At 25.2% G+C, this 17830-nt stretch overlaps 1 protein-coding gene across 2 annotated transcripts in view; it reads right to left on the bottom strand.

Annotated features, from left to right (window-relative positions):
* LOC135925953 (regulation of nuclear pre-mRNA domain-containing protein 2-like) overlaps positions 1-17443 on the bottom strand; it is a 30021-nt gene extending 12578 nt beyond the window's left edge. Inside the window, exons 1-3 of one of the 2 annotated variants that reach the window (XM_065461550.1) lie at positions 17253-17443; positions 17079-17208; positions 400-512 (exon numbers count right to left, since the gene is read on the bottom strand). In XM_065461550.1, coding sequence (XP_065317622.1) covers positions 400-512; positions 17079-17208; positions 17253-17418 — 409 coding nt within the window. In that variant the 5' untranslated portion in view covers positions 17419-17443. The remainder of the gene's footprint in view (positions 1-399; positions 513-17078; positions 17209-17252) is intronic. The other variant, XM_065461551.1, reaches the window with a different exon arrangement.
* Between the last annotated feature and the right edge of the window lie 387 nt (positions 17444-17830).

The raw sequence follows: 17830 nt of genomic DNA, 5'->3' as shown, positions 1-17830 counted from the left end.
ACAGGAAATAATTTAAGAAATGAATTAAACTATATTAAAAATGTGAAAGAAATCCATATAAATTATATAAAACGTAATACATTGATTTATAGATTAAATTAATATAAAAAAAAATTTTTTAAATATCGCGCCGTGAACGCCGATGAAAAAAAATAAAAAATACCGCTGCCGTCGATTGAGACATCGGCGCATAGGTCTAACCATTATATTAAATAAAATTATTCATAGCACAAATTATAATCATTTAATATCAAAAAAGTTTAATTATTGGTATGCTAATAAATTATCACATTACTATAGAAATTATTCAAATGATTCGTGAAAAATATTAAGTCGATTTCCTTAAATTTAAAAAAGTGTGAGTCAAATGAAGAGAGTGCAATAAATTTTAAAAATAACTTGTAGATTTACTTATCGCTTCTATCAAATCATCGATAAAAATTTTATCATAGAATTTTCTTTCCTTCAGGATGCTAAGTATGCGTTTAATGGGAGGCTTTATAGATTCGTCCCTTATTTTATATTTAAAAAATATAAAACTGATAAGCAAATTGTAAAAATAGAAAGGACGTAGATGTACTGAATCTAATTTTTCAACCGTACCTGATGGATCTAAATTTAGATTCGGTCGGACCTGGTGGTAATAAAAAAATTATATTTATTGACTCTCGTATAAGTAGAATGTAAAATACCATCATTTCATATCCATGTCATCAAATACCTCTCACAGCTGATCCCTTTAAATTTTGATAAAAATTTGTAGGCACGTTATATAAGTTATAGTTATATCATAAACGGAATTTTTAATTCAATAGCATAATTATGGTGGACTAAGGCCAGATGGTTTATTTTGTACTTGGTCTTTAGGTGAATCCTCAATTTAGAACTTCACATGTTCATTTCAAAAACCCAACGACTAATTATTTTTTAAAATAAAAATATTCAAATCACCATTTTTTGAGGGAACTTGCAGTCCCAACTCCGTTTTTTTTATATTATAGTTTACATGGAATATGGTTATATATATTATAAATTAATAAAATATATATTACCTATGATAATGGGAATTAAGAATAAAAAAATCTTTTTTTACCGTTCCCGATGTTAAAATTTATTTTAATTAAAAGCCAAATTAGTTCGGAATTGCATCTAACAACTCAATAATTTGGAGGAAAACACCAATAAATTTTTTCACCCTATTATTCGTTTATTATTGTATAAAAAACGTATAGCGCTATATACAGGCGTACGCAACGTGGTGGGGAGCAAATCACTCCAAAGCCAAAGATTAAGATGCCGGTTAAAATATTTTTCAAAAATATTGCTGTTGGGCAATCCAAATCGATAACTTTTCGGCCTGACCTTTTTAATTTTGATAAAATTTTGTATGCTGGTAGAATATCATTAGAAAGCATCGAATCCAAAATTTTAGCCTCCTAGTAATCATAGTTCCTGAGATATCAATGGTCAAAAGTGCCAAAAATGACCTTTTTCGAAAAATAGGATTTTTTAAAATGGAGACAAGTTAAAAAATAATGATTTCAAAAATATAGGCTATATGTCATTTTGTAAAAAAAGCCAATTTGCAATAGTTTGTTCCCAAAGTAGTTTGTTCCCAAAATAATTATGAAAATCCAAGAGATTAAAGCTAAATCGCAACAATTATCAATAAGAAAATTGTAAAGTATATATTATTTAATTTGCATATAATAATTAATTTTTTTAGAAAAATAGGCAAAACAAAGAGTGCATATAAACAAAGCTATTATTCAAATTCTAATAATCAAATGGTTCAATATAGTTTGATTAAATCAAAATACAACAATAATATTATCTATTCTAACAAAATTTTAATTCAATTTATACATTATCATGCAAAAAAAAAGAGATTGCATTTTTATATATTAATTAAAATTTTTATTATGAGATATTTCATATAAATTTTAATAATGTTATATCAAAGATATATTTATAATAAAGAGTTTGCTAAAATATTGTAAATTATATGCTATTTATATCATTTTTAAACAAAGCTATTATTCAAATTCTAATAATCAAATGGTTCAATATAGTTTGATCAAATCAAAATACAACAATAATATTATCTATTCTAGCAAAAATTTAATTCAATTTATACATTATCATGCAAAAAAAAGAGATTGCATTTTTATATATTAACTAAAAATTTTATTATGAGATATTTCATATAAATTTTAATAATGTTATATCAAAGATATATTTATAATAAAGAGTTTGCTAAAATATTGTAAATTATCTGCTATTTATATCATTTTTAAACAAAGCTATTATACAAATTCTAATAATCATGGTTCAATATAGTTTGATCAAATCAAAATACAACAATAATATTATCTATTCTAACAAAAATTTAATTCAATTTATACATTATCATGCAAAAAAAAGAGATTGCATTTTTATATATTAATTAAAAATTTTATTATGAGATATTTCATATAAATTTTAATGATGTTATATCAAAGATATATTTATAATACAATTGTGCTGTCTATTATATATTAATGGATCTAGAGCATTAAGAGTTTGCTAAAATATTGTAAATTATCTGCTATTTATTTTTACTGTTCTTGTATTAATATAAATATTAATTACCATTTAGCCATTTAAATTTAATTTAAAATAAAAAGCATTTTTTAATTTATTTGCCAAATCTGTTACAACGTTTCAAAATTATACAATTTTATAATCGCTTCAAATATATTTGTGGCCATTTTAGGTCATTTGACGTTTTTTCACAAATGTTCATACGATCTAGTGGACCCTAACCAAAATATTATATAGATCGTTTGATAGGCGTACTTATTATTATTATATTGATAACTTGTAAAAATTAGTTGTTTTTATAATAAATTATTAAATTTCCTAAAAAGATAGTTAAGATAAGATTCCGATATCTCCTACAAGAAAATATATTAAATTGTTGAAAGATAAAAGCAAGTTATCATGTTAATTTTTATTTTACAAATATTTTGATATTAATTATTTTTCTTTTTAAATTATTTATAATATATAAATATAAATGTGTTAAATCCTTTGAAAGGATCTAAACACTTTAATTATAAAAAGGACCCGTGTAAAGTCATGACGTAGATGACACAATATCCAAACATTGAGGCGGAACACTATATTTGTGATAAATGTCGTAAACGGTTATCACAAAAAATATTGAAAATATAACTATTCTGATAGTTAATATGTAAATAATCAACACAGCATCAACATCAATATATGCAATCAATATAACTTTAAACGAAATTGGAATATCTCCTATTAAGAAAAAATAATTAACCGAAAAAAACTATCCAAAAAAAAGGATAGCGAAAATATAAAAAGCTTATTTCAGATATAATAATTAACAATCCAGAATAGGGTACAAAAGATAATAATTACAATATCCTAATTTATCTAAAAATAAAAAAATATCAATTGCTGACAATTCTGCCTCCTAATTGGAGAGCAAATAAAATAAAAACGACATTTAACGCTATATAATCATATGGCATATAATTCCAAAATAATTTTAAAAGAAATGGGGATTTTTTCAACTCCAAATCGAAAGCCTGCAAAAATATCTCAATCAAAATACAGTTGATATTGCTAAAAAGAATTTTGCAGTTATGAAGTTAGTAGGGTATTACCAGGAAAATTGCATAATCTAGCATTGAAAAGGGGGAACGAGTGAACGCTCAAAAAAGGTTAGTTCTTAATAATTTGAAAGAATTATATAATCATTTCAAGGCGAGTAATAACTAAGCTCAAACATATTCTAATTCGCAGACATTTATTGTGGAGATAGTATATCCACGTGAGCAGTGGCGTAGACAAGGGGGAGGGGGGAACCCCCCCCCATTTTTTAAAAATGTTTTTTTTTTAATTTTTTTTTTTTTATAAAATAAAAAATTATTATTTTTTTATTGCGAATAATTATATTTAAAAAACGGTTTCAATTTAGAGAAATAAGATAATATATTATATATAATACTATATGAATATGAATATCACAATGAAATATATTTATAAAAAAAGGAGTTTTAATTTTAAATGATCACATCGTTTAAAAATATATATAAATTATATGAACTAAAATATTAAACAACAATAAGAATAAAGATATATTGTATTTGTAAATAATTTCTGGCATAGTTAAATTAGAATATTAAATAACAATAAAGATATTTTGTAAATATTTTCTGGCTTGGCATAGTTAAATTAGATATTTATAAATTTAATTATTAAATATATATTTTTAAATTTAAACTATTTAGATAGTTTGTTTTGTTTGTAAATTTTAAGTTTTTATAATTTTTAAATATGGATATCCGTAAATTTTTTTGTCAACAACAAAAAGAAAAAGGTATATATTAATTTATTTATAAAATTTAAGTTATGTAATTTGAATTAGAAATATATATGGATGTTGCTAGTGAAAATCAGCCATCAGTTGAGTTCGAAGGTAATGGTATTATCAATATGTTTTATTTAAATCTTGCAATTAGAAATACCAGACATACCATTACCACTCCATCTCCATCCAATGATGAGTTAGCTACAAAATCATCAAATGATGGTATATATTCTAAATTATTTATAATTTCTAATATTTTTTAATTAAAAATAGAAACATTATGTGTTACAAAAGCATGTGAGCTATCAGTTGATTTGGCTGGAAAATCATCAAATGATGGTATAGTATTTATTTTAATTCCATTTTTTTTATTTGTAAATTATACTATTTTCATTTTGAGTTATTAAAATTTTGCAATGTACGATATTTAGTTATAATTTTAAAGTTAGTCATTTTTTTGTGTTATTTTGCAAAAGGTAGTACATTATAAGTCAAACAGAGTTGAGCAGTATTGAAAACTTGTATCTACAATACAAACAGAGTTGGGCAGGCCCTCCAGAAAAATAATCTAGATACAGATTTGTTGTGAAAAAATGAATCTTAGATACAGATGATTTATCATTACCAATTAAACTAGAATAGTTTATAATATACAGTTTTTATTATTTATTTGTGAAGAACATAATTATTTTCTTAAAATCTTTTGTATACACAATCTTGGGCAGCTTATAATATTTAGGAACTTATTTTCATAATTTAAATATTACTACCTTCTTCACTTCCATGAGTGTAAATCATCCTACAAATATAAAAATATTAATTAAAATTGATAATGATATTCTATAGTAATTTCCTTCTACTTGTATCTGTCTTTAAATTTTTATTAAGAAACTTTGATATCTATCTGAGATACATTTTTTATAATCCAGATTTTTTTCTTGTGCTGCTCAGCTCTTAACATTGAAATTCATATTGAAATATATCATTTAAAATCTAAAAAAAAATATAGAAACACCACACCGTTCTCAAAAAGATGTTTCACTTTACTTAAATTTTCATTTTAAAAATGATAATGAAAAATTGTTAGCTGTTGAAAATATTTGGATACCTGACAAATGTTATAAATTTCCATTGCCCTTGGGCAAAAGAAATTTAACCTTTCAAGCATCCTGGCTTAACAAATATAAGTGGCTTGCTTACTCAGCCGATGAAAAGGGCGCATTTTGTAAAGTTTGCGTCATATTTTCCCCAAGATATGCTGGAAATGGGTTACAAAAACTCAAAACATTGGTAAGTCAGGTGTACATAAGATGGAAAGATGCGCTCGAAAATTTTAATTATCATCAAAAAAATAAATATCATCTTAATTCCTATGAGATAATGGATTCTTTAAAAGAAATCTCAATGAATCAAAAGATATCAATATCCAATGTATTGAATAAAAAAAATTTTGATATTGTTACAAAAAATCGATCAAGAATAATTATAATTATTGATGCTGTCATTTGGTTAGGGAGGCAGGGCTTGGCGTTAAGAGCTCATAGGATATCTCCTGGCCCCCTAACACTTACATCCCCTTCTCACAATGAAGGAAATTTCAAGGAATTATTGAAATTTTTATGTAATAATAATGACAACTACCTAAAGCTTTTTGAAAGCTCCTCTAAAGATGCTACTTACCTAAGTCCCACTATTCAAAATGAAATAATATCAATATGCAATCAGTTTATATTAAAGGAAGTTTCTTCAAAAGTCAAAGCATCACCATTTTTTAGTGTTTTGGCGGATGAAACTTCCGATATTGGTAATATTGAACAACTATCCATAGCAATAAGGTTTATTGATATGGAATCAGGTAATTATAAAATGAAGGAACTATTTGTTCAATTTTTTGAATTACCTGACACTAAGTCAGAAACGATTGCTAATCAAATTATTAAATCACTTCAAAACCTGGATTTAAATTTAAATCTACTGAGAGGCCAAGGGTACGATGGAGCTCCCTCGATGAGTGGCCATGTTAAAGGGGTCCAGTCAAGAATTAGAGAGCTTTATAGCACAGCTCTTTATGTTCACTGCAGTTCACATTGCCTGAATTTGATGATAACTGAGGCATGTGAAATTAGAGACATCTGGAACAGTTTACGTAAAAAGATTTTGATTTAATTGAAATTTATTAGATTTTATTATGTATTATAGATATCTTTATATAATTTTTATATATTTTTCAAAATTTAGAAACAATATCGTCGGTTTGTGACTTCTTTACCCCACCCAAGAAGAGGGAGATTTTTACCCAAACGTTCGATGAAATTGATTCAAAAAATTCAAAAAAAAAATTCAAAAGATTTTGTCCCACAAGATTCATTGAAAGACAACAATCGGTGAAGGTTTTCATCGAGTTATATGAGGTTATTTTTGCGGCACTGGAATCATACATATTACGCAAAGAAAAAGATTCCGCAAATGCGGAAAATCTTTTACAGGCTATTACGAAGCCTCAATTTTTAATTTCAATTCAATGTGTTTATTTTTTATTTAATTATACATATGATTTTAGCAAAATGTTACAAAAAATTGATTTGGATTTAAGGGAGGTTATATATAAGGCAAAGGATATTGTTGAAATATTAACAAATATCAGAGATAATGTGGATGAAAAATTTCAAGAAATATATGAGAAAGTAAAGGAGATCGCTAATATGTTTGGGATTGAAATTTTTAAACCTAGAGTAGTTTCTAGACAATCCAATCGCTCAAATATTGATGCATCTACGATTGAGGATTTTTATAAAATTAACATTTTTATTCCACTTATTGATACATTTTTATTTCAATTAAAGGAAAGATTTATAAGTCACAATTTTATTTTAAAAAGCTTTTATTTTCTTTTGCCGGTTGAGTCTGAATTGTTGATTACACTTGAAACGCGAGAGGATATTAAGAACATCTCAGAGTTTTATTCTGATGATTTATTAGGGTCGTATGATAAGTTACTTTGTGATGCCGAATTTTGGTATAAAAATCTTGGCAGAATAGAGTACTCTTTGAGACCAAAAAATGCTTTGCAGGCCCTTTCCATGTGTAATTGCACTTTAGATTCCCTGCCCAATATCAAAACATTGTTTTTTATTTTAGCTACTTTACCGATTAGTACCTGCACTAATGAAAGGTCTTTTTCAACTTTGAAAAGGTTAAAAACCTATTTAAGAAATAGCACCGGTGAAAACCGTTTAAATGGATTAGCCCTATTAAATATTTATAAGGAGATTATTCTAGATAAAAATTTGATTCTAGATGAATTAGCCAAATCTCAGAGAAAAGTAGACCTCTCTTTATAAATTCAAATCATATAATTGTTATATTTTCTTAGTCATAAAATTTTTATATGTAAAACTTAATTATAATGAATTTTTAGTCATGATATTTTTATACTATATTTAATAATAGTATTGCACCTACAATAAGAATTATTTATATAATATACTCATTTGTATTAAATATAACTGTTAAATTATATTTTTTTAAATTGCATACAAGAATTACTTATATTTTATTGTAATTTTATTTTTTTAAAATATAGATATTTACAATCAATTTTTAAAATAGTAATCTGTATAAAATTTCTAATTTTGAAATTTATTTTTTGTATATAAAATAAACACATAGTTAAATAAAGGGTTTATACTAAATAGAATTGTTAAATTGTATTTATTTAGCAAGAATTACATATTTTATTGCAATTTTATTTTTTTAAAATATAGTTTATTTACATTCAATTTTTAATATAATAATCTGTATAAAATTTATATATTTTGAAATTTATTTTTTTATATATTATTAAAATAAAAACATAGTTAAATAAATAAAGTTAATAATAAATAAAATCTCTGCAAAATATTGTTATATGCAAAAATTTAATTAAAATAATTATTTTTAACATAGAATAAAATATATTGAGTTGATCATAAAATTGGAAGGTTTGGGGGGAGGCAAATTTTTTTTACATCGAATAGATTGAATTAATATACAATTTACTAAACATTGATAACATTTTCAAAATAATGCTTTCAGTCGCTTATTAATTATAAATTTGGCAAAACTTTTAATTCTACAAAACCCCCCCATGGATCAATCCTGGCTACGCCACTGCACGTGAGGATCCTTTGATTGAGGATCTGTTAATCGTTGAGATTAGAGGATATGTCATGTGCATATGAAAACGATGATTTGTACAAGAAGTGAATGTAATTAGAGATGAAGTAAAAATTAATTTTTTTCACCCTAAAGGACTAGCAAATTCTTTTATTTATCCGCTGCACAAGATATCCTTTTCATACCAAAAAATAATATTTTAACAATAGTTAGCCTATCAACGGCTACTGGGCGTACATATAATTTATCGCAACAAGAAATTATCATGGCGTCAAAAAAACTAAATTTAATGAAAAACCGAAAATAGGTAATATCTTTCATGAATTTTAATTTATCTATTATATCTACAAAATTTATAATTTTCGAAAATTAAAATTTTTTATAAGAGAAAAATTATTATAACCTAAGCTACATAATCTCATTTCGTGATATTAATGATAGAAAATCTTGCTATTTATGTTTAAAAATAAAAATAGTTTAAAAAAATAATAATTTTAACAAAACGCGTTATTTTATAAAGGAGCGCCATCTATTTTTGAAAAAAATATTTATTTTTTAATTTTTTAAATCCCAATTACTAAAAAACCCATATTGATAGACAGACGATAAAATAATAAGCTGCAGACGGGTCGAATTATTTAAAATTAATCTTAACGGGCAAGTTTAAAATATTATGCAGAAAGAGAGCTCGTTTTAAACATTATTTTGCAAAATAATATGCTCGTAAAATATAATCGATAATATGCTTAACAAAATATTCGTTTTTAATGCAGCTGTTATACACTATCGAACTAATAAGTCATTCGCATAGTAGTATAGAGGCCTAAAAAATGTAAAGTTAAAGATGATAAGGGGGGGGCAGAACTGGGATCTTTTATCACATTTTTTATGTATCAATATTTTCATATACCTTAAGAATAATATTTTTCAACCATTAGTGCTATCTATTTTTTGTCAATTTTTGGTAAGAATGTATATTTCGGAAGAGTCGATAGCGTCGTCAAGGTTTTGATATCGTATATATATTATAAAACGTGTCTAAATAAAAAGTGAGAAAAAAATTTCGAAAACAAACTCCCTTTTTTGCTTAAAAACAGGGGTAAAGCAATATAGGTAAACCGGAAGTTAAAGGCTCAAATTTGCGCCAATTTTTATTGTTTTTTGATAGCCCATTAGAGATTTTTTATACCAATATGATATATTTTTTTACTATAAATATTATTCGAGTAAGCATTTTAAAAATTTTACAGATTCCAAAGTGGCTCTTTTCTGCGCCTATGAGCACCGATATCTCGGAAACCAGGTGTGCTAGCGAACTAAAATAAACGGCTTTCTCATTTTTTTACCTATCTAAATAATTCCAGAAATTTAGGGGTCGGCCGAAAATGAGCTCTTTTGATCGATTTGACATGGAATGACCATTAAGTGAGATAGGAAGTTAGCACCAAGAACTGATGAAAGTTTAAAATTTATAATATGCTTCTTAATTATATTTTTCCCCATTTTTTAGTATGCTATATTTTTAAAAATAATATCTTGTAAAATTATATAATAGGTAATAATTCATAAGAATATTTTTGTGCATAATCTATATTTCCAACAAATTTTTTAATAATATAATTTAAATTATAGATCTGCAAATCATGGCCCGGGCTGGGTCTATTTTTAAAAAATAATTTCAGTTCTAGCTGGGTCGAGTTTAATGTATTTTTTTAAATATTGGGCCAGCTTTTTGGTATAAATAATAAAAAATTGATCAGAACAGGCAGGACAATTATTTTAAAGATTTCTGGCCGGGTGGGCGTGAAAAATTTGGCTCGATACAGATCACTAATTTAAATATTTATTTTTTTTACAAAGATCATATGTATATATTTAATCATTAATTTATATTTGAATTTGTGTATCAGAAATTGTCAATATTTTAGTCTCTAGTAATGTTGTTAATTAGTCGGAGGAAATCGACTAAAAACTTTAGTGACTAAATTAGGTGATTAATTTGGAATACTAATTTTGCGAATTTGCTTATAATTTTTTTTCTATTATATTTCTTTTTATTTATTTTAATTTTGAATTTGTTTTATTTTAGCGCCTGACTGGCACCAAATCTAATATTTTGTATATTTTTTAAATTTATATAAAATAAATATAATTTTAGTCTTAGTCGACTAATCTAGTTGTTAAAGTTTTTATAATTTTTCGACTATAACTATTAGTTAGTCATCTGTTAGTCGACTAGATTTAGTCGATTAACATTACTAATCACATCAAATTTCTGAAACTTAAAACATTCTTAAAAAACTCATAAAATAATTAAATTTTTTAAATTTAACCCCCCCCCCCTAGTTTTAAGGCATTATTTTTTATAAATTTTCTACTGGCCATAAGATGACCCATATTTAGGCTATATTCAAAATATATAAAAAAAATTAATTCACAAACTTTTGAAATTTTATGGAAAAGAAGAAATAAGATTTTTTAAAATATAAAAACATGTACAAAATATAATAAAACTTCTGAAAATTTTAAAAAAGATTTTAGAAATCCTTATAAAAAAATCATTTTAATTTTTTACTCATAATTAACAATTATTGACTTAATTATTATTAGATTCAATATTCAAACTAGAGATCAGTTCGGGCCGGGTTTAATTCTATTTAGAATAATCGGGTTCAAGCCGGGCCTAATATTTTTAAAAAAAATTTGGGCCGGGTCGGGTCAGACCTTGGAAATTTTTTTAAATATATCTAAATTTATCAATTTTATATTGAATTTTTTATTTAAATAAAAAATATTTTATTTATTGAAACTAAACGAGATATAACATATGTCTTTTATTTTGAGTAATTATAAAAATTAATTTCTATATTTAAATAAATTCGGGCCAGGTCGGTAGAGGCCAGCAAAACTTTTTTTAAAAAAATTTTGGGCCGAGCCTGGCTTGAAAAATTAGGCCCAATGCAGATCACTAATTCAAACTAATTTAGTTTTAATTTAAACACATTATTTAATGTACCTTTAATGTAAATTATTCAGATAATATTGTTGTAAATGTTAGATATAATTTGCATAAAGAATTCTTTTGGATTTTGTTGTACTTTATATTTAATTTGCATAAAGAATTCTCTTGGATTTATTATTATAACGTGTGATAAAAATATTATATTTGAATAGTTATGAATATTAGTTATAAGAAGATTGAAAAGAGTATAAAAAGGCCAATTTTTACCATACAAAATGATCTTTCATAATTATTAACTTTTTTGTATTTTTTTTTTTATTTTTATTTTTATTAATCTTTTTTATTATTTTTACTTTTATAATTTTGTTAATTTGATAATGGGTAATTCCATACCAAATCGATAACTTTTCGGCCCGACCTTTTTAATTTCGATAAAATTTTGTATGCTGAGAGAATATCATTTGAAAGCAAATCCAAAATTTTAGCTTCCTAGTACTTATAGTTCCAGAGATATCAATGGTCAAAAGTGCCAAAAATGACTTTTTTCGAAAAATACGATTTTTTGAAACTGAGATAAGTTAAAAAATAATGATTTTAAAAATATAAGTTATATGTCATTTTGTAACTCTATTAAAGGCCTTTTATTAAATATTAAGGATTTTTTTGAAATAACATTGTTGCGGTTTTTATTTACATTATAAATTTTAAACACAAAAATTCCAGGTGTTTCGCTTTCCAAATTTTTTTGAATTTAATATTTTCTTATTCTCTAACCTTATATCTATTCATAAAAAAAATCTAAACTTGGGACAGTCATGGGTTTTTAGTTATTACGATTTAAAAAATCAAAAAATAAATATTTTTTCAAAAATAGATGGCGCTCCTTTATAAAATAACGTGTTTTGTTATAATTATTATTTTTTAAAACTTTTTTTCACTTTTAAACATAAATAATAAGATTTTCCAGCATTAATATCATGAAATGAGATTATTTAGCTGCGATTATAATCATTTTTTGTAAAAAATTTTAATTTTCGAAAAATTATTTTATAAATTTTAAAGATATAATAGATAAATTAAAATTAATGAAAGATATTACCTATTTTCGGTTTTTCATTAAATTTAGTTTTTTTGACGCCATGAAAATTTTGTTTTGCGATAAATTATATGTACGCCCAGTAGCCATTGATGGGCTAACTATTGTTAAAATATTATTTTTTGATATGAAAAGGATATTTTGTGCAGCTGGATAAACAAAAGAATTTGCTGGTCCTTTAGGGTGAAGAAAATTAATTTTTACTTCATCTCTAATTGCATTCACTTCTTGTACAAATCCTAACAACCAATCGTTTTCATATGCACATGTTACATATCCTCTAATCTCATCGATTATCAGATCCTCAATCAAATATCTTCACATGGATATATTGACATTCGTTGCAGTCACCAAAATAACAGATGGGTAACGGGGGATTGCAAATCATTCTGCCTATAACATCTCTATAAGTTGTTAATGTATCCTCAACATTTTTAGTCAATGTTGCTAATTCACAGCTTAAAATCATAAGTTTAAAATTCTGATGTATGCTACAAACGCATACACTATGTGTTCCGCTAGCCCCTGCTAATATACAATTTTTTGGTCTTAAGCTAGCAAATTTCGAAAATCCAATTGTTAAGTTTGAATTACTCGCCTTAAAATGATTATATAATTCTTTCAAATTATTAAGAACTAACTAGTGTTGTTAAACGGCTCGTTTTGAGCCGATTTTTAAAAACGGCTAACTCAATATTTCACCCAAAATAATATTACGCAAGCCTGAAGATTTTGCTTGTAGAATGAACAAAGGTTTGGACATCTATCAACGAAATCTCAGGGCTTAGGCAACATTTTTCTGGCTAAAATATTGAGTTAGCCGTTTTTAAAAATCGGCTCAAAACGAGTCGTTTAACAACACTAGAACTAACCTTTTTTGAGCGTTCACTCGTTCCCCCTTTTCAATGATAGATATGCAATCTTTTTTCCCTGGTAATATCTACTAACTTTATCAATGCAAAAAAAATTTTTAAACAATATCAACTGTTTTTTGATTGAGATATTTCTCAGGCTTTCGATTTGGAGTTGAAAGACTCCCCTTTTCTTCTAAAATGATTTTGGAATTATATGCCATATGATATGTAGCGTTGAATGTCGTTTTTATTTTATTTGCGCTCCAATTAGGAGGCAGAATGGTCAGCAATTGATATTTTTTATTTTAGATAAATTGGGATATTGTAATTTCATGTTATTGAGTATATCATTATTATCTTTCGTATCCGAATCTGGATTGTTAATTATTATATCTGTAATCGCTTTTGTTATTTTTGCTGCCTTTTTTTTGGATAATTTTTTTCGGTTAGTTTTTTTTTCTTAATAGGAGATATTCCTATTTCATTTAAAGTTATATTGATTTTATCTATTGATGTTGATGCTGTTATTTACATATTCACTATCAGAATTTATATTTTCGACCTTTTACGGCATTTATCACAAATATAATGTTCCGCCTCAATGTAATATTGTGTCATCCACGTCATGACTTTGCGCAGGTTCTTTTTATAATTATAGTGTTTAATTCTTTAAAAGGATTTACGCATTTATATTTATACATTATAAATAATTTTAGGAAGAAAAATAATTAATATCAAATTATTTGTAAAATAAAAATTAATTAATTAGGGCAGGTACATAAAAACTAGCTTTTATCTTTCAACAATTAATTATTATATTTTCTTGTATGAGATATCGGAATCTTAACTATCTTTTTAGGTAATTTAATCATTTATTATAAAAACTAATTTCTACAAGTTATCAATATAGCAATAATAAGTAGTGATCTGCATCGAGCCTAATTTTTCAAGCCCGGCCCGGCCCGAAATTTTTTTAAAAAAAGTTTCGCCGGCCCGGCCCGAATTTATTTAAATATAGGAATTAATTTTTATAATTACTCAAAATAAAAGACATATGTTATATGTCGTTTAGTTTCAATAAATAAAATCAAATATTTTTATTTTACATAAAAAATTCAATATAAAATTGATAAATTTATATATATATTTAAAATGTTTCCAAGATCCGACCCGACCCAGCCCAAATTTTTTTCAAAATATTAGCCCGGCCCGAACCCGATTATTTTAAATAGAATTAGGCCCAAAGCCCGTCCGGGCCGGGTCTAACTTTGCAAATCTCTAATAATAAGTAAGCCTATCAAACGATCTATATAATATTTTTTCCTGATAGTAATGATGGAAAATCTTATTATTTATTTTTAAAAGTGAAAAAAAGTTTAAAAAAATAATAATTATAACAAAATACGTTATTTTATAAAGGAGCGCCATCTATTTTTGAAAAAAAAATTTATTTTTTGATTTTTAAATCGTAATAATTAAAAAACCCATGGCTGTCCCAAGTTTAAATTTTTTTATGAATAGATATAAGGTTAGAGAATAAGAAAATATTAAATTCAAAAAAATTTGGAAAGCGAAACACCTGGAATTTTTATGTTTAAAATTTATAACGTAAATAAAAATCGCAACAATATTATTTCAAAAAAATCTTTAATATTTAATAAACGGCCTTTAATAGAGTTACAAAATGACATATAACTTATATTTTTAAAATCATTATTTTTTAACTTATCTCAATTTCAAAAAATCGTATTTTCCGAAAAAGGTCATTTTTGGCACTTTTGACCATTGATATCTCTGGAACTATGAGTAATAGGAAGCTAAAATTTTGGATTCGATGCTTTCAAATGATATTCTCTCAGCATACAAAATTTTATCGAAATTAAAAAGGTCGGGCCGAAAAGTTATCGATTTGGTATGGAATTACCCTAATGTTATAATTTTGAATAAAGGATGAAATTGATTTCATGATTTCGTGATTCCTAATTATTATTAATTTCTTTATATATATATATATATATATTTGTTTTCTTTTTTTATTTTAGGTCTCAAAAGCCTTACTTTCAACATTCCTAATTATTATTAATTTCTTTTTATATTTAGGTTTTGATTCACAATGACAATCTCCTCCTTGTGACAAATATAATTGCTGAAGAGATAAAATTTCATTTTTAATATAACTAGAACACAAATAACATGCCAGCAAATTTTTATTGAAATTGAAAGAGCTCAGCAAAAAATCTCAACTTTCTTGCTCATTTGACATTGAATTAATGATCCATAAAAAAATAATACAAATATGCTTATAAAAATTGTAATTTTTGGATTTATAAGTGAACACAGGCCTTATTTGAAAAGTAATTTGGCCAAGCAAATAATTATTTTTCAGAAAAAATTTGCTTAATTTGTTTGGCCTAGCCTAATATAATTTTATGAAGGAAAACGACATAAATTTAGCTAATAAGTCATTATTTTTTCAAAACTTAGCTTGGTTCATTAAAATATTGTTCAGAATTTATCTAGACCAATTAATTATAATATAAATAATGTTATTATATTTAAAGAAGGAACTAGATCCATTACATCATTCATATATATTTTTCAGGGGGTAATCAATGCCTTTAGATATGCAAGAAAATTTTATGACTAAAAAGATCCCTTTCACAAAAGGTGGGATTTATTGTAATTGATTATGTTAACATAAATAATGCATATATATAAATTTTTTAAATCTTAGCCTATCAATTATGTCCAATAGATTTATTTGACATATAAAATTACATATAAAAAGATGGAGGTTTATTTTTTGAGCATAAATTTTGTAAATTAGTCAAAAATATATCAATGAATAACTATAGACCCAGCTGTATTGTTGTTAAAAAGCCCGATTGTGGTTGATTATAAAAAAATGGCCCAATTAAGATTATAACCAAAAACACTATGTGAGCCTAAAGATTTTACACATAATTGGCAGAAATGCTTGGACATCTATTTGACAAATCTTGATGCTTACATAATATTAATTTAGTAAAATCTTAATCAGGTCATTTTGAAAAATCAATCCAAATCATGCTTTTTAACAACACTACCCAGCGAGTCATTTGACAACAGCCGTGGTACTAACAACTAATATTCTCCATCTTCTGTCGTTGTTTAAAAAATCAATAACAAATCTTTGCAAAAAATATTTATTAAACTATATTCTACTCTCCACTTAAACTAATTTTAGCTACCAAAATTAATTATAATTTTTTATCCAGATCTCATGAATATCAATAAAATTTTGAACGAAGATAATGATTTTGAAAGTTGATTCAATGTGTCAAAAGAGCTAGATGAGGTGTCATATCAAACCTCCAAAACCAAAAGTTCTGACAATTCTATATGTATATATATATTTGAGTTATCAAGAATCAAGATTAAATTATTATTAAAATGATTGAAGTTCAATTGTTAATTTTATTTTAAAAAAAGGTAAATTTTTAAAATAACAAGTGCTAATTTTTCAAAAGTGTGCTTTAGCCCCTAGCTGGCTTGCTAATGACTTATTTAGCAAAATATATTACCTATTCATGTTATTCTTTACTTATCACTATAAATAACTCTTCCTGATTAAAATAAATAGTATACTTTATTGTAAAAACAGCTTCAATCAAGGCTCTCTTATATATTGAAACAAACACCCTAGAATTTCTTTTTTTGCTATTTTGTATAACATCATTAGCTAAATAGAACATGTTTAGTTTCTGTTTCGAATTACCTTTAAATAAAAATCAATTTACCTAAGCAAAAATACCAATTTACTTTTCTTAAAAACTTTAAGCCAAATTTCAATAATCTTTTCACAATGTGCCTTATGATGAAGAATCCATAAAGATAATGTTTGCACACTGTCTTGGGTTGAGTTAAGAGCATAAAACTTTTCTTTTAATCTATTAACATCGAATGATCCACTCATATTTTTATTCATAGCGAAAGAAAAAAAAAAGCTTCTAACATGTGCAATACAACGAAAATAAGTTTTGTCAAAATAGACACTAGTTTATGTGACTTTCTTTATTTAACTTTACATGACAAAAATGTTGTTAACCGTGTATTTCAAGCACTATGTTAGAATAATTATTTTTCCAAACTACTTTTATTCTTTCTCTATATACTAATACTATTAATAATCTCATGTCTCCAGAGCTGTAGCTAGGAATTTTCAGTAAGGGGCCAGCTGCTTACTTGAGGGGGCCACTATTTTTTTAAAATAAAACAAATAATTAAGCAACGACGATTTTTATTTTTAAATTTTAGAATAAATGAATTAAAGGATAAATTTTGTGTTATTTTTTTTTATTTAGCCGTCAATACTAAATTTTGCTTACGTTGATCTTTCA

Source organism: Gordionus sp. m RMFG-2023, chromosome 3, assembly GCF_954871325.1.
Source record: "Gordionus sp. m RMFG-2023 chromosome 3, tfGorSpeb1-WG-v2, whole genome shotgun sequence".
Taxonomy (NCBI): Eukaryota; Metazoa; Nematomorpha; class Gordioida; order Chordodea; family Parachordodidae; genus Gordionus; species Gordionus sp. m RMFG-2023.
Note: the sequence above shows the minus strand (reverse complement) of the source record. Positions and strands in the feature narration are given on the sequence as shown.